The 17,561-nt window shown below is 44.4% G+C and overlaps 2 protein-coding genes across 5 annotated transcripts in view; one reads left to right on the top strand and one right to left on the bottom strand.

Annotated features, from left to right (window-relative positions):
- The first annotated feature begins 2,877 nt into the window (after nucleotides 1-2,877).
- Nucleotides 2,878-4,280, top strand: chac1 (ChaC, cation transport regulator homolog 1 (E. coli)). The gene is made up of 3 exons (XM_058056127.1): nucleotides 2,878-3,528; nucleotides 3,606-3,641; nucleotides 3,724-4,280. Exons 1-3 carry the CDS (start codon nucleotides 3,358-3,360, stop codon nucleotides 4,105-4,107), a joined length of 591 nt encoding a protein of 196 aa, XP_057912110.1. The 5' UTR covers nucleotides 2,878-3,357; the 3' UTR covers nucleotides 4,108-4,280.
- Nucleotides 2,932-17,561, bottom strand: part of ino80 (INO80 complex ATPase subunit) — a 34,301-nt gene continuing 19,671 nt past the window's right edge. Inside the window, exons 28-38 of one of the 4 annotated variants that reach the window (XR_009120135.1) lie at nucleotides 15,931-16,058; nucleotides 12,640-12,734; nucleotides 12,173-12,245; nucleotides 11,129-11,287; nucleotides 10,947-11,049; nucleotides 10,790-10,878; nucleotides 8,903-9,058; nucleotides 8,177-8,387; nucleotides 7,528-7,743; nucleotides 5,369-7,279; nucleotides 2,932-5,284 (exon numbers count right to left, since the gene is read on the bottom strand). Coding sequence is in view for 3 of the 4 variants with exons in the window: in XM_058056122.1 (XP_057912105.1) it covers nucleotides 7,074-7,279; nucleotides 7,528-7,743; nucleotides 8,177-8,387; nucleotides 8,903-9,058; nucleotides 10,790-10,878; nucleotides 10,947-11,049; nucleotides 11,129-11,287; nucleotides 12,173-12,245; nucleotides 12,640-12,734; nucleotides 15,931-16,058 (1,436 nt within the window). In the remaining variant the exon portion in view is untranslated. Of the gene's footprint in view, nucleotides 5,285-5,368; nucleotides 7,280-7,527; nucleotides 7,744-8,176; nucleotides 8,388-8,902; nucleotides 9,059-10,789; nucleotides 10,879-10,946; nucleotides 11,050-11,128; nucleotides 11,288-12,172; nucleotides 12,246-12,639; nucleotides 12,735-15,930; nucleotides 16,059-17,561 lie in introns of those variants that run through there. The other 3 variants (XM_058056123.1, XM_058056125.1, XM_058056122.1) reach the window with 3 other exon arrangements.

Genomic DNA, 17,561 nt, shown 5'->3' with positions numbered 1-17,561 from the left:
ATCATGATTAATCTCCATTTAAGATATGCCTTTATTCGTCCCTCAGTGGGGAAATTTGCAACTATGTTTGAAATATGAGCAAAAAGATAAAGGACAGAACACAGGCAGAATATCGGGAAGACCTGGGTGTGGACTCTGTGTGGAGTTTGCATGTTCTCCCCGAGCATGAGTGGGTTTTCTCTGGGTATTCCGCTTTCCTCCCACATTCCAAAAACACGTTAGGTTAATTGGCAACTGTAAATTGTGTGAATTTGTTGTTTGTCTATATGTGCCCTGCGATTGGTTGGCGAGTCTAGGGTGTACTTCGTCTCTTGCCCAAAGTCAGCTTGTGATAGGCTCCAGCATTCCCTAACCCTAACACCCGTGAAGTATAGAAAATGGATGGATGTTTGTAATCACAGCGCCAAATGAACTGAAAATGTAACACAAGCTATGATAGAACACGTCTGAACATCTACTAGGCCAAGACTGGTCTCTTGAATAGTAGCACAACAAAAACTTTTATGTAATTAATGAATTCAATTAGTTACTGCCTCTAACGAGTTATTTTTGACAGCCCTAGTAATAACGTGTCATAGCAGCTGCTCAGTCGGTGGTTAGTTAGCTAGCGACTAACGCTAGCAACCAGTGCCAGTAGGAATAATGGACTGGCTGTCCAAGAGCAGGTTATGACGTAAAAGCACAAATGTCTCTCTTCTGACACACGCTAAAGCTCCGCCATTTGACCCCTGGTTCACCACGCACATTACAGTCAGGCATTTTCATTGTGTTATAATCACAGCATCCTGTTTGTGACCCAGTGACATCACTTCCTGTTTCCGCCCTGATTAAAACACATACACACGCAGAAAATAAAAAAAAAAAACAACACACGATACAGATTTTCTCACGCATGGCGTTTTGTTTTTTTCTTATTTTCCAGGAAGCAACGTCAAAACAAGCGACCTAATCAGCTCCGCGGGTTATGAGGACAGAAAGGACATGCAGCTCCAAACACAAAATTCCAATCCTCACAAAACAAAATTTGGTTGTGGAAAAGTTATTATATTATATGACCGAGTTGAGATGCCTTGAAATATATACGATAGAACTTCTTAGCATATCTACATGCCTTGTTTTACAAAACATTAAAGTTGGATGCTTTCATTTTTCACTATGTGGCCCTTGATGGCCCTTGGTTTCCAGTAAAAGCTGCATTGCATGGGGGTTTTGTGGATTATCACTAGGTGTCAGTAATAAGCACAGACAGAAAGTACTGTACTGTATCGAGTACACTGGATGTTCTTTTACACACACAGCATTAGGTACACCGATGCAATTGAATGACAGTGGTGCAAAAGTCTTGGGCCACCAATAATGTTAACATTTTTGCCATTCACTTTCATATATATTAGCTTTAAGAGAGGCTACGTTCTGCTATGGCTCTATTTAGAGCGAGAGATTCAACTAAATATTTGATAAAATAATAATGTAGAATATACTGTATGATATAGTTAATTCAACAAAATGTCATGTTTAGATGCTGGAATTAAAATGAGTGGCGCTTGTTTGACATCTTTAGTGACGTGAGAAGGAGCAAAGCATCAGATGTTTTACAGTATATTGCTGTGTTCCAGCCTGGAGGCTCTTCTGTCTGCTGTTGACGTACCAAAGAATGTTCCTCATCATAAGACAACCGCAACGTTCGCTTGTGTTTAGGTGGCATCTTGTTTGTTTGGATAGGACAGGCTTTAAGAACTGAAGCTTTTAGGAAGGCAAGTTGGTTGCAGTGTGTTCTTTGGACAAAACGCAGCTGCAAACAACACCTGAAATGCGGCATTAAAACATGTTTAATGTTTGTGATCACACCAAACGCCTGTAGCAGGAAGGTAGCAAAACAACCATTTGGTCTGCTTTGTGTTTATCAAACAAGAGCAGCGATAAAGTGCACTGGAGTTTGGAAACAAACATGAAATGTGAACCCGTGGCCGCGTGGCCCAAGTGCCTACAGCACTTAAAGCCAACTCATGTTCCCATCAGGAAGGTCCAAACCGTTTCCAGTAATGCATTTTTTTCTTTAATATTTCAACTTTATACGACTAAAATGTCCTCATAATATTACAATGTTATTCTCAGAAATTCCAACCTTTTCTAATTAGATTAGATTTTTACCCACAACCCTGGTGACGATAAGCGGCATAGAAAATGGATGGATGGGTTAGATTTTTTTAATCTCTTAATATTTTCATTTTATTCTTGTCAAGTGACTGCTCATTTTTCCATTTGCTGCTATTGCTTTGATGTTTTAAGTCTTTTAGTAGTCTATGATAATTAAATAATTTTTCCACATAATAGTATTTTCATAAATTCTGACCTTTTCTCATTATCTTACATTTTTCTGTTCATATTTTTACTGCAAATTACTTCAAATGTTTGCTGTAATTGGTTTTTATTATCTCGTTTAATTATATTTTAGATTAAAAATTTTAACATTAGATTCGAGCTTTTATGAAAAACAAAATCACAGCACATTTTAGGACTGTGCTGGTTGCAGTCTGATGCAACGTCTTGAGGTGTTGCTTATCAGGGCGGCTGAAATCCTGAGAAAGGGTTGCATCAGCCAGACGACTTTAAGAGAATTGGATTGACAACGCAGGTAACCAATAGCACTCACAGCTGCTGTGAGTGACACCTCGTAGACCAGTGAAGCAGGAGAATAAAACGACGGTTCCGCGACAGGTTTCAGCCAACAGAGTGACGAGGTCGTGGAAGGATGCCGCCCATTTCAGCGCAAAGGCATCTCATTGGCCACAAGGGGAAGGCGGCTACGAAAATCCTTACTTCTATTGGTCGAAGCCGGTGGGGAGCTGCACTTTCTGAAGTATATAAAACAGCGAGGCTGAGCTCAGATTTTCGTCGAGATTCGAAGACGACAAGAAGAGCACAGCAGAAGTCAGCATATCAAGCCAGTGTTTCTTTAGTATCTATAGTATTTAATTACCCGTCGTCTTACTGCTCTTGAACACGGCCGGCGGAACTGCTGGCCGAAACGGGTTCGTCTTTTCCCCTCATTTTGACACGTCGTTAGGCCCCAAGCGGCTACCATGGATTTTTGAAGGGCATAATGCGGCAACTGTAATGCAATGGCAATGCATCGGCAAAACCCACCTCTCACCCCCATCGTCGCAACTGCCAAGCAGTTGGGCTCAAGTACCGTCCGCGGTATACCATCGAGCCAACCGGTACCGCTGCTGTTGGACCGGAGGAAGCTAACGTTAGCCAGCTAGTTGGCCTGAGGCGACGACTTGGCGGAAGTCAATCCATAGATTCATCATCATCTTGTTTTTTACTAAACAAACGTCGCGTTTGATACACAAAATGAAGCCTCAAGACATCTTGGTCGCCAAGAGCAGCCTGTGGATCTTCGGCTACGGCTCTCTGGTGTGGAAGCCCGACTTCAAGTACAAGAGGAGCAAATTGGGCTACATTCGAGGTTACAAGAGACGTTTCTGGCATGGCGACAACTTCCACCGAGGCAACGACGAGTTGGTGAGTTTGATTTTTGTGGCTTCTTGCCAGCATCTGAGACGACGTCTAATCACGTGACCCTTTCTCTCCTCCTCCAGCCCGCACGAGTGGTGACGTTGATCCCAGAGGATGACGTAAGTAATCCACTTCCGGTTTGCTCACCACATCCTGCTTGATTGACGTGTGTAACAATGTTGTCTTCTTATCCAAACACAGGCGAGTACGTGGGGCGTGGCGTTTGAGGTGACGGGCACTCAAGTGGAGGAGGCCCTGAAGTACCTGGATGTCCGTGAGGGCAAGTGCGGCGGCTACGTCACCCAAATGGTGGAGTTCCACCCCGAAGGGCACGAGCAGCCATCTGTGCCGGCGCTGCTGTACATCGCCACTGCCGACAACCCCATGTACCTGGGGCCCGCCTCGCCCGAGGAGATCGGCGCCCGCATCGCCGTGTGCCAGGGCAAGACGGGCCACAACCTGGAGTACCTGCTCCGGTTGGCTGCCTTCATGAGGAGCAGCTGCCCTCAGGTGGAGGACCACCACCTGTTCTCTGTGGAAGCAGCGGCCCTGTCCATGGTGGCGTACATGTTGGCGGCGCAGTAAAACAAAAAACCCTCATATGAGGCTTGTCATCAGTTGACGTGTAATAAGTGAATGCACTGTAATGCTAATATGCACACTTAAATGTTGACGTCCATTCACACTGCATTGACGGTTGTGTATCAAAAGCTGTAACAATGTGAAAAGATGTCATAATAAAACATGGAACAAATACATTGAAGTCGTAAGTGGTCAAGTTTGCTGGGGGGCTGGGCTATACAGTACAAAGTATCATTTAGCACCTAGCAAAGTGTTAAATGGTCTGCCATGGACCCCTTTTTTGTCAGAAGGCTTTAATGGGCCATACAGTGTCCCCACAGACTGTTGCACAACAAGAACACGTATAAAGGTGTATGCAAGCCACTGGTAAACATAGTCCTTATGAAGTCCTTATAAAAGTCACTAGCAGCTATTGGATGAGATTATTAATCAGAATAATCCAAGTGTATAAATCCCACCAAGATATACTTTAAGGGAACTATTCTCAAATACTGATTGTAATTCCATATTCCGTTTTCACTGTAAACATCCCATAATGTGGTGTCATATCCTTACAATATTTTGTGTACAAAAATAGAACTAAAATAAAAATTAGGACACAATAAAAATGTCATTGCAAAATTAAACTATCCTACCGTGTATCAAAAAAAGTCAGTCAGTTGACATTTAGTAATATCACCTTCAAAATTGCTGATGATATTTGAATACAATGCATTTTTAAAAAAATCTAACTTACAAATAACTTTAAAGCATTGTCAAATACAGATCATTATTTGCACTATTTTACAATTAATATTGTCAGACCTTTGTAGTATCTGGGGCAATAACCTAGCACAGAAAATGAAACATGATTGAATAATGAAGTAATAGTACTGGGCTGTCTAAGGGAACCATACTCGTGTCTCATTCAAATGATTCCCCCTTGCCACAGTTTAACATTCAAAAGGTTCCCATCTGCGTATTTTGCCCAAAACGCGCACGCTTATTTACATGTGTTTTATTTTTAGGTCATTATTGACGTGTTTTAATTGCGATTCACCCAGTGTAAGAAAATAAAAGTTCTGATATGTTTACTGTTGTTTGTACCTTTTGTTAGAAAACATATAGTTGTGAAGAGAAACACTTACCCGGCATCTGCTTGTAGTTGGGGAAGACCTTGGAGAAGTTTTCGTTTCCAAAGCTGTTTAAAAAAAATATTACATGTAAACGTGTTAGTGGTCTAACACAATGAGAAACACAAAGAAAATTTAAAAATGCTACTCACATTTACACCAAAGCCACAAACAGTCTCGCGATGTGTGTAGCAAAAGAGTGTGGTGATAATTACAATACACGTAGATCAAGACATTAGTGACCAAACGCTGAAAAAACCTTGCTAATTCAAACTCTACCGACTGCTGACGAATTATTTCCCGGAATTGTATTGTTCCACGCAAGACGCCATCTTGAATCCCGCAGAGAATTGTGGGAAAGGTTGGGGAAAACCCGCCATTTTGAATTCTAACATTCTATAGCATTTTTGCTACATACAGCACTGTATACAGTATAGTAATTGTTGTCAGCGTTTTGGGTTATTGAGTGGTTTAAAAAGCTTTCAAAAATTCACCTTTATAACCAAACAGTCTTGTTGTTTAATGGCCTTCTGATATAACGCGACTGCACTTTATCTGGTAATTATATGCAAAAAATATGTTTAACGCTCATGAATACCTTCCTGTGCACTCAGGAATCCAAATGTGAAAATGAAAACAGTACATTTACGTTACAGTAACAGCACTTCAAAACAGGAAGTGCACCTGAGATTTCAAAATAAAGGCGTGTATGAAGTCTTGATCACTTTTACCACAGAATGGTGCTGTTATTAAATTGTGACTTGATCACTGCTATAATTTCCAATTACATTTAGTTCAAAAGCATAAATTATCCCTTTATATTCTAATACTTAGCAAAATGGTTCTTGTCCACACAGGTCTTGTACACCAGGGATTTCAAAATAATTATCTACTCAACATGTATCTCCTTGTAATAGTCGCATTGTGGCACAAGATTTCAACTCAAGACTGACTCAGCACGTTTATTGTTTCCACCTGACTCTTCCTGTTAGTAAAACAACAGATGCATTTATCAATTATGTACACGTGACCTATAAAAATAGACAGGTGAACGTGGGGGAAAGCCAGGTGCGACGTTGGCCCTCCCCCTCGTCGCTATGTACATATATGCCAGGGAAGATCATACATTAATCACATTATCAACACAAACCTGAAACTCACACATTGTAAACAACACCAACGATGAGCCACGTTAGTCACCCCTCACCCTCCCTACCCCCCCAAAAAACAATATATACCATATATAACGTATTTACTGACTTCAATACAATGTACACAAGTTTTACAGGTGGATGTGCTATTCACAGTTATGGCAAATTGTCAACTGAAATAACTTAATGACGAGAGGAGGCACTCTACTCAATGAAATCATTCACCTTCATAGCAGCATCTCTGCTTTTGACAATTTAAGCCTCATTTTGGAACGTGTTACATGGCATATTTGACAAAAAATATCTATTCTATATAGAAACCCTGCTGGCTAGTCTTTTGATTAGAAAAATAGGCGCTTTTAGTACAAACGCTGCGGGTCGGTGAAATGCATGTGGAGCGTATTCAGTGCACGAGGACAAGCGCTAACAAATATGGAAGACGTGGCTCAGTGTGTTGGACAGCCCTTGGAACCCGGCGATGCATGAACAGCTTCCTGTCAAAGGAAAAGCAGTACATCGTGTCGGTGACCGCAAAGTGTGTGTGTGTTTTGTGACAATTAGCATGAGGGCGTTGATAAACACGGCACGGTACTGTCTCAGGCACGGGGTGTGGTTGAGGATCACAGTGAGAGTAGGTCGGCGGTTGTCGTTCGTCATGTCGCGCAGCCGACGCACTTGTATGCAAGGTGAGGTGCGCGTGAGCGCATCATTGTGGTCCAGAAACGCCGGTGCCCTTCGTCTTCCTGACGGCAGCCAGGTGATGGCCGTGGACCAGCTGCTTGCTGGGGCTTGGGGCAGAGGTGCCGCCGCCCGTGGTCTGCGGAGACGAGGAGCTTCTGGCGGCATTAAAAACGGGACCGGCGCCGGAACGGCCCATTGAAGGCTGCAGGGGGCTGGACATGGCGAGGCCCGCTGCAAGTGCAGACAGCATCAGGTTGCAAGCATCATGCATGTTTGTTTTTTTTAATAGGGCTGTCAAATGATTAAATCAAATTAATCAGTTTTCAAATGAATTAATCACGATTTTGACTATTTTATGGTCAGAACGCTAAATGACGTTTATGTTTGCATTAACAGCTCCAAATGAACTACAAATGTACTGTCCCCTTAAGGTGCCAACTTTGAGAGCTCTGCTTTTAAACTTTGGTTTCATAGCTAACCTTTGGAAACACTGTAGCCATAGGCGGCGTAGGCTGCTGCCGAGGCGGCCGCCGCGCCCGCCATCGCACCCGCCATGGCCGCCGCGCTTCCCGCCGTCGACTTGCGGCCGCGCCCTTTGCCCCCTGTCTTGGGCCCACCTCCGGATCCTTTAGGACGTCCTCGACTGCGACCCGACCTGCCTCTGCCTGGGCTGATTACATCCGAGGCAGAAACACCTGAACGATTGAGGGAAAGGTAGACCAAAGTACATAATATTATTTGCAAATGTGAAGTCTGGGTGTTTTATCCATTAATTAAAGTCGATGAGATATTACGACCAAATTATTTATTAAAGTATAACCAGAAAATATAAAAAAAAGCAAAATTAGCAGTAAAGGAAGAGAACCCACATAAAACACATATGAATCTGATCTACTGCTGATGGCTAGTGGTGACCCAAGACTTTTGCACAGTGCTGTCCATCAACACTGTATTGTGTACTACAAAAACAGAGAACAAAAAGCCAATTTCCATATTGTCAAGGTACTATTGTGTGTTAAATACGCCAGCAGCTTCTCCAGCTCTCCTGCTCCACCGGTCCCTTTCTGACAAATGTTTACTACAAGCACAGGCTCGGGGGTGGGGGCGAAGGGGGACAGGTGAACTCACCGTTCATGTTGTCCGAGACGGAACCGGACACGGATGCGGGGGAGCTGGTGGCACGGGACTGCTGCGCGGACGACAGCGGCTCGTCCACGATGACTAACATGTCGCTGCTGCTCTCGTCGGCGTCGGCGTCCGGCGGCAGCGAGCCGGGTTGAAGCTCGCTGCTCAACGAGATCTGTTGGCCGACAGGAGCACACAAAGACACGCACACAGGCTGGGGGTCAGCGCCACGGAGGGGACAAGGGGCAAGAGGGGAGGGGGGGGTCATAGCAAGGGACCGGTTCCATAAAGACACCCGTAGAGAGGGACCAGAGTGAGGAGTGAAGTGGAACGCAATGGAGAAGAAAATGAAAAGGAGGAGGAAGTAAGAGCAGTAGGGCCGCAGGAAAACATGAAAAACACACAGAACAACCATTAAAGTTGGAATTATTATTATTATAAGTGAGAATATTAAAGTCAAAATATTAGAAGATCATTTATACATAAAGAAAGTTGAAATAGTTGGAAAAAACAGCGGCCAAAATGGAGAAAAGTGCTGAAATTTTACAATAATAAGGTCAAAATATTAAAAGCAAAAAGAGAATAAACTAGTAATATGAGGAAAAATAACATCATTTTGGTAGCTTAGAGTTGAACTATATCATGAGAAGAAAGGGACAGGAGGATGAAGTGAGAGCAGAACTTGATGAAGAGTTTGTGGATGCGAGCCACGCCTTCGTAACGCCTCACCTCGCTGAAGGGGCTGGGCATGGCCGAGTCCATCTCCACGCTGAGGAAGGAGTCGTCTCCGTCCGCAGACAAATTGGAGTTGTCGGCCGAGGGCGCGTGCGAGATGACCAGGTTGGTCTCCTTCCTCTTCTTGTTCTCCGACTCCTCCGTCTTCTTCTGTCAACCAAGAGCAGACCTTCAGGTGATCCAGTACAAAATAATGCCAATAATTCTCTTGTTATTATTAGCGAAGGCAGCGACTTGTCCTGGAAGGGAGACCAAGACAACCCTAACCCTCACCCTCTCTCACAAGGACCACCGGCCAGATTGGGAGGATATCTGATATATGATTCCCCGGAGGAACATCTCTAATGATTCCCTGACCTCACATGTCGCTTCAACGTCACTTGTATACCATCAAGCGCACCATCTGAACAGATTTAATTTCGGAGTCACATTATCAGCTCAAGGGTGAACCTTCACAACAGTGGACATTGAGAATGATCGGAAAAATACACAATATTTTTTCCAAACGTTCTGCTCCTCAAGACCAGTATGGTAACAAGAACATTGAACACATTTGGATTTGACCAACTGAAGATGGTTTGGCCTGAAGATGATTTGTCCTAATCCAGTATCATGACATTACTGCTACCAGAAGAACCGGAGTACAGACGAGGAGGAGCCACCCGGTGTGGCCCAGCAAGGTGCACTGTATTTGGACACATGCTCCGAGCAGTCGGTGCAATGCTACAGAGGTCTCTGGCACATCTTTAGCACCTTTCAAACGATGCGGTGCTGGCGTTTGGATAATACGTTTTTTTTTTTTTGTGCTTGTGGGTTTTCTTTCCCTCCTTGCGGAATTTTGGTACAATTAGCACACCAAATGTCTTCTTAGGAAATATAATATTACAAGAAGAAAATGTACAAAGATCATTTAAGAAGAAAACTGAAATATTTGGAAAATGTAAAAAACAAAAAGAGTGAAGCCGATACTAATAAGCTTCTTCACCAATATGACAAAGCTGAGATGCTATAGAACAGGGGTCTCAAACACGCGACCCGCGGGCCGAATGTGGCCCGCAGGACACTAGTTTGAGGCCCCCGCCTTGATATGAAAGTTTAATGTTAGTGCGGCCCACGCAAGTTTGATATGCATGCTGTATGGTATCATGTACCCAGAAAAAAATATTAAGTTTGATTAATGTTCATGTTAAAGGTTAAATAACTGTTAATAGTTATCCTCCCTATCCGTGTGGAAGTGGTAAGTTTTTGGCTATTTAAGTTTAAAGGAAATAACTTGAAGGCTACCGTTTAGGTCGCTAGCTCTCTCATTTGCGAGTTAGCATGTGTCTCAAGACCCTGCAGTTGCGCAATATGTTGTAAATAAAAAGAGTATAAATGTGACTATAGTCGTGTTTTGTCATGTCTACAGGGCTCTAATAATGCTTTGTTCATTTTAATCTGAAAAAAATAATTTGTCTACCCACCAACTATATGTGGTTTCTTAAGTTTTTATTATTATTATATTTATTTATTACTGATTGATTGATTTTCTTTATTCTTGATTTGTTTATTTATTTTTCATCTTATTTTGTGTAGAAAAATAAAAATTAAGATATTTGAGAACAGTTGAATGTTTTATCAGAGCTTTTCTTGTAGAAAATTGGAACCAAAGCAAAGTTTTTAAAAAATGTTTTGTTTTTAATAAATGCGTTTGTTTTTTTTTTTGGAAAACCTGATGCGGCCCAGTCTCACCCAGACCCGAGCTCCAGTGGCCCCCAAGTAAATTGAGTTTTTAGACCCCTGCTATAGAACTTCCTAGCACATCGATACGTGTTGGTTCACCAAATATCAAAGTTGCATCTTTCATTTTTCTCGATGTGACCCTCGCTGACATGGTCTTACCTTCTCGGCGTACTTCTCCCTCTTCCTCTTGCGCTCCTTGACTTTGCTGCTCTCCTCCTGCTGTCGCTTCTCCTCCTGCCTCTGACGCACTACAGGGGGCGACAGTCCAAAATAACCCCAGATCTTTGCACGTGTGTGTTTGAACATCAGCACTCACGTTTCTTCTCCAGCTCGTCATCATCCAGCAGCAGGCTGACCACCTCTTTGGGTTTGAGCGTGTCGGGTTTGAAGTTGCCGCCAGAGATCACCACCCTTTGGATCTGACCGCCAAACCAAAGAAACATAAGCGAAATGTAATTTACCACTTTTTTTTAATTTTCACAGTGAATGACGACAGACCTCGCTCTTTTCCTTGGCGCGCTGCAGAATGCGCTCCTCGATGGTCCCCTGGCAGATGAGCCGATAGACGGTCACCTGTTTGGTCTGACCCAGCCGGTGGGCCCGGTCCATGGCCTGCTGGTCCACTGTGGGGTTCCAGTCGCTGTCATAGAAGATAACCTGGAGAAAGACCAGGACTGGTGAGTCCCCCTGAGACCCTCACTGAGCTGCTCTTTTAACCTGACAGATGTCGCTGGTTAGCCATCGCTTCCACGTCTTTTGTCAGGGAATGTTAATTCCACTTGAACTCACGGCAGAGAGAGCGGCAGATTAAGTCAAAACGTGTTAAATGCAGATATTGGTGGCCAGCCAATCACAGGGCACATATAGACAAACAACCATTCACACTCACATTCATACCTATGGACAATTTGGAGTCGCCAATCAACCTAGCATGTTTTTGGAATGTGGGAGGAAACCGGAGTACCCGGAGAAAACCCACGCATGCACAGGGAGAACATGCAAAATCCACACAGAAATGGCCAAGGGTGGAATTGAACTCTGGTCTTCTAGCTGTGAGGTCAGCGTACTAACCACTTGACCGCCGTGCGGCCTACTAATTGGTTCCAGACCCAACGAATTAATTTCTGCAACACAGGATTCAATGTTAATAAATGCGTTTTTACATTTAGACGTTTTTAACATTGTTAGAGCCCTGTATACATAAAATAACACCCCTATAGTCACCAATTCACTCATATTAGTCATCGTTTACTCTAAGCTAGCTAGCTAACCAGTGAGACCCAAATTTTCAGATCTACTTTTTTCCTTTGGATGGAAGTTCCAGCATTCCTGGTAAATTGTGCTATCATGTGATGTGTTAGCATGCTCGCAGTTAGCATGTAACATTGTTAGCATGCTAACATTAGCACAGTATCATTTTCTGCCATTTCGATGAGTATTAACATATGCAGACACTTAGCGCTACCATGCTAGGTGTTACATGCTGATGTCAACACGGTAGCATGCTAATACTTTGTCAAATGTAAATAAATGCCGACTCACCGTGTCTGCAGCAGTCAGGTTAATGCCCAGCCCGCCGGCCCGGGTGCTCAGCAGGAACACAAAGATGTCCGTCCTATTGAGGGGCAGCGATAGGGCAGTTACATCACATGGTCAGGCGTCATGAGTCATAATGTTGCAATGTCAACTCCAATGAAACTGGATGAAAAGTGGAAAAACTGATGGAACAAACATAACAACGTCCACATGACTGTACATGACTGAAACCGGTGTTGAACATGAAGTTGACATGCGGAAAACCGGCTTGCAGCTGTGCATTATTATCCGAATGGAAGAACTTTTGAACCTACAAGGGGCTGCCCAGTAACATAGACCAGAGCATGTAATACACAACACAATGACACTTGCACACATAAACACACACAGGGGTCTTTACTGCTCCCTCCACATTCCTCTTGATGTTTGCATTCTGCAAAAAACACACACAGGTGGGCTTGACGTGCACCCACCGACTCTGGAAGTCCGCCACCATGTCTCTGCGCTCGGAAATCTTGGAGGATCCGTCCAGGCGCATGTAGGTGAGCTTGCGGTACACCATGTACTCCTGGAACGCACCAAGCAGGAAGAGGGAGTGAGCGTACAGGAAGTCAAGCCTCGTCTCAGGTGGCTGCCACGTCTCCTATTGACGCCGGGGTCGTGGGCTACCAAAGTTAATAACCGCCGGGGTTTCCACTGAGGTGGTCAAAGAGAACTTTTCCTTTCCACTTTCTCATGCACTCCAAATTATTATTAAAGTTTTTAAGAAATGTACTGAAAAATATATTGTATATAAAATTAGCTTTAAACCTGCACTTCAAACCAAAGATGCAGGTCACCACTTAGATATATTATGTATTTTTTTTACATTATGTAACAATTAATTAATGTATTTATCGATTAGCATCCGAGGCCCATTCGTTTTTTTTTTTAACAAGAAATCTTGTCACTTTTAATCTTGTTTTCCTTTGTGCTCTACGTTCTCACCAGACAGCGTGGCGTGATTTAAAAGCTCCTACCATTAGCGCATCTTTGATCAACTCATCTTTAGGAATTCCTGCCCGACTCAGACATCTTCAGCTCAGACACGCGGCGACATTCCATCTTCCCGATTGTGTGCGCGTTGAAGAGCAGGGGTCACACGGCGGTGATGAGGTGACATGTTGATCTCTCTTTAAACGTCCTAACCCCTGTGCCCGCCCCTCCGCCCTTCCCCCGACGCTCTTGATGGACATCAACACCCACCTCTCCCCGAATCATTACAGATGATAGCAACCATTTGATACTAGGCACCCCCCCTCCCCCCATCCCACCCCTTCTCCAAAGCTCCATCACAACACGGCCTGCCCTCGTCAGGCTCCCATCTGTTCCGAGTGAAGGCAACAACATTACGGGCCATTAGAAAAAGAAAAAAAAACACTCTTGGATTTGCTTTTTGATTTCTTGCCAGCAGGGTTGAAGCCTTCAGCAATCAAAATCCATCAAAAGTGATTATTAAGTTGGTAAAATGCTGCATTTTTTACACAGCGGGGGTGCGTTGACTATATATACCCTAACAGCATGCCTCGTCTTTTATATAAGACTGTTCCTGATTTATTGTTTTTTTTTGTTTAGTCTTGTACACGTGGATGGGTCAGGTTTTAAAGGTTGTAAAGTTCTTTTTAGGGATGACGGGGCGGACAATAAAAGTATTCGCCGACATAAATTTGTTGAGGACAGCAGTAGGATTCCTCATTTAATATTTTCATAGAGCATAGAAACTCTGTTTATGACCTTCTAAATACACTTTTAACATTACTGGAGTCTTGTAGACATGAAGTAACAACCCTATAGGTACCTTTCCACTTGTATCGCTCAATGTAGTTGACACAATAATAGACAATAAGCACGGCGGTCGAGTGGTTAGCGCACAGACCTCACAGCTAGGAGACCAGGGTTCAATTCCACCCTCGGCCATCTCTGTGTGGAGTTTGCATGTTCTCCCCGTGCATGCATGGGTTTTCTCCGGGTACTCCGCTTTCCTCCCACATTCCAAAAACATGCTAGGTTAATTAGCGACTCCAAATTGTCCATAGGTATGAATGTGAGTGTGAATGGTTTGTCTATATGTGCCCTGTGATTGGCTGGCCACCAGTCCAGGGTGTACGCCGCCTCTCGCCCAAAGACAGCTGGGATAGGCTCCAGCACCCCCCGCGACCCTCGTGAGGAAAAGTGGTAGAAAATGAATGAATGAATGAATAAACTAACATGTTAGCATTGACAGCACACTTCCTGGTGTATGCCTTTCAGTGTCAAGTTAACAGGATTAACATGACTCTGTGTCATGACCACTTTTAGGTGTGTAGCAAAGACTCCTTTTTAGCCATGCTCTTGAAGTAGTGGGAAAAAGTCCTCTTCATCTCAATCATACCGCATCATTCATGAAACAGGAAGTAGCTTGCCTGCCAACAGCACTTTTAGCAATTTAATCGGCGGCCACTGCGCTCGCCTCAGCAACATTCTAGTCGATAGCATGGCTAAGACTTTTAGTGTTAAGCCGAGCTTGCAGGCAGACACAGATGGAGTCTTGTGTTTTTGGCCCTCTAAGCAGCCAACTTGATCCCAAATTCAGGCGTTTTGCAAGAACTCCAAGAACTCCAAACACCCCGTGAGAACCCCGCTGTCACCACCGACACAGTTGGGTTGCAGCGGCCCAGCAGCAGTGTTATTCTTCTTCAGGCCACCTAGTTCTCCACGATCCATCACCTCCAGCAACATGATGTTTGCAAGGGCTGGGGTGGGATAGGGTGGGGTGGGGCGTTCGCTCTTTCTGTCTCCAAATCAACTCCATCTGCAGAAGTGTCACTGCTGCTGTGTGATTCTCATAGCGGGCCTCTTTAACCCATTAGCGGAGGGGACGCTGTCACCGCCATCCATTATGACGGTATGAGGTCACTAGCAACAACACGCCATCTTGGCGTTCTCACCTCCGACGTGAGATACTCCCAGAGTTTTCCAGACACACAGGAAAACGGCCCTTACCAGCGTGGGGCCGGCTGCCCCCTGGCCATCCAAGATAATGGAGCCGGGCTCCATTGTGGTGTTTGCGACAAATATGGAGGCAACAACAGATTGGGGCAAGAAAAACATTCCTAATTGCTGTACTTTATCTTATTCCCCTCCCTTTTCTTGTGCTGAATCGCTTTCTCCCTTTTCAACCCCCGAGGCTACTTGCCAGTCCCGTCGCCGCCCTCCCACCCCACCCAGCTGGCTGCCTCTCGCTCCCCTCCAGATGAGACCCAGCTAATTAACCCCGACCTGCTAATTAGTTGCCTAATGGCAGCACTAACGAGGGACAGGCAGGCTGATTAGGCAGGAGCTTCTACCGGTGGAGGTGAAGCACTTAAATGAGAAGCTTCGGGATAGGAGGGGGGGTCACCTGACAGCTTAAAGCAGGGGTGTCCAACATGCACCCAGTTTTAATAGTGAAGACAAATTCTTAAAGTAATTCATTTTCTATATCACTTTTATGAGAAACAAACTAAAGTAAATAAAGTTGCTATTTTGGAGAAATTACGTTGAGGAAAAAGATATAATAGTCTAAATATTATGGAAATAAAGAGTCATCATATTACAAAAACAACATTGATGAAGGTCATTTAAGAAGAAAGTGGAATTATTCTGAAAAATTAAAAAATTACAAAAATAAAGTCTAAATATTAAGAAAATAAGTTGTGATGTAACAAGAAAAAGTTGTGTGTGAGTGTGTGTGTGTGTGTGTGTACCTCCAGCAGGTCGATCATGCGAGTCATTTGGGAGTAGATGAGGACTCGGTGTCCCTGCGCCTTTAGTCGACTCAACAGGACATCCAAGGTGTGAAGCTTGCCGCTTTCCGTGATCAGACTCTCCTTATCTGCAGGTGGGGAGGGGGATGAGAAGCATCAATTCCCAACACGAGAGCCTCGGCAGCCATCTTTATTCAGAGGTCATCCACAATCTGCTAATCAATGGCAGTCTTCAATAAGCTCTATTCTTCAGGATAAAGGTCCTTTCACCTAAGGAGATCAGCTCAGGGTTCAATCCTCTTAAAGCAGCCTCCACTCGGCTGATGGGTTAAAAAAGCCTGTGCCCTTATTGAGCGGGCCGCTAATCGGAGCTAGAAGCAGGAGAAAGTGTATGCTTTACTCCGCAGTGGCACAAAAGAACAAACGTGTAACGGGGCAGTTGGTGGTTGGAGGTTAGAGAGCAGCCTGAGGCCCGCTTGATGAGGAATTAACGTCAGCTGGACAATGGAGGGGTCGAGTGAAGGGGCGAGGGCCGCCACCGACCCGCTGACGGACACACTATGGTCCCGAGTGTGACCGGGTCCGGGGACGGGTGACAGGGTCAGGCTAAGGTTTACGAGACAGTCCCTACGGGAGAACGGTCACAAGTCTTGGAAATGATATCTAGAATTATTCCAAATGATGGCCAAGGATTGTCGAATAATCATAATTTGCTTCAAACTGTCAATGCATCACAGGTGGTATGCCCAACGGACCCCTATGAAGACCAACAGGGTCTTGCCCCCTTCAGTGGCAGCATTCTATGCTAATGTACACTCCTACTGAACCGTGACCCGTGACCCTTTAGTGCAGCCACCCCTGCAAGGTCAGGGCCTGTCGAGGTGTTAAAGAGGAACTAATAGAAGCGATGAACAAGAGGGAAACACCCTGGGGGGCTATTGAAGGGTCTCACCTCCGGGTCAATGGGCTAAGTTCAGGTCGACGAGGGAAAAAAAAAAAAGGGGGACGAGTTAAATTGTGAGGTAATTTCTGGGACGGCGATATGTACGCACGTCTGAGAAGAAAGACTTCATTGTCAAGGTACATTAACATCGACCTACTTAGTAGTGAAAAAGAAAATACCTTTATAGGCTTTAAGACGGAAAAACGGACCTACGATGTCTCCATTGACGGAATTGGACAATGAAAACACAACTTACTTGGGTGTCACAAGATGAGATGACACAAGATTTTAACATGTCTTTTAAGAAAAGTACAATGAAAAAAAATATATGACGATGCACTGGAATAGACTCATTTAATTTCTACTACGTTACACTCCATGTGTATGCCAGCAGCCCCGCCTCCACCCACAAAGACACTGCTGTTCTACGGAACAAAGGCACCAAGGTGCTGAACGAAACAGGCGGCGTGAACCCTCTTCCCGCCTGTTTGGAGGCGAGAGACGAGGAAAACAGACACGTTTGTTGCACATGGCAATATATGGAAGCCGGCAAAATGATCAAGTTCATTTTTATTTGTTGTGTGATTTACATATTTATTACCGTCCCAGGTCTTGTGCACGTAAGTCATGTTTTAATCTGGCGAGATGGTTGTGACACCCCTGGAATCTACTGACGTTTGAAGGCCGC

Source organism: Doryrhamphus excisus, chromosome 19, assembly GCF_030265055.1.
Source record: "Doryrhamphus excisus isolate RoL2022-K1 chromosome 19, RoL_Dexc_1.0, whole genome shotgun sequence".
Taxonomy (NCBI): Eukaryota; Metazoa; Chordata; class Actinopteri; order Syngnathiformes; family Syngnathidae; genus Doryrhamphus; species Doryrhamphus excisus.
Note: the sequence above shows the minus strand (reverse complement) of the source record. Positions and strands in the feature narration are given on the sequence as shown.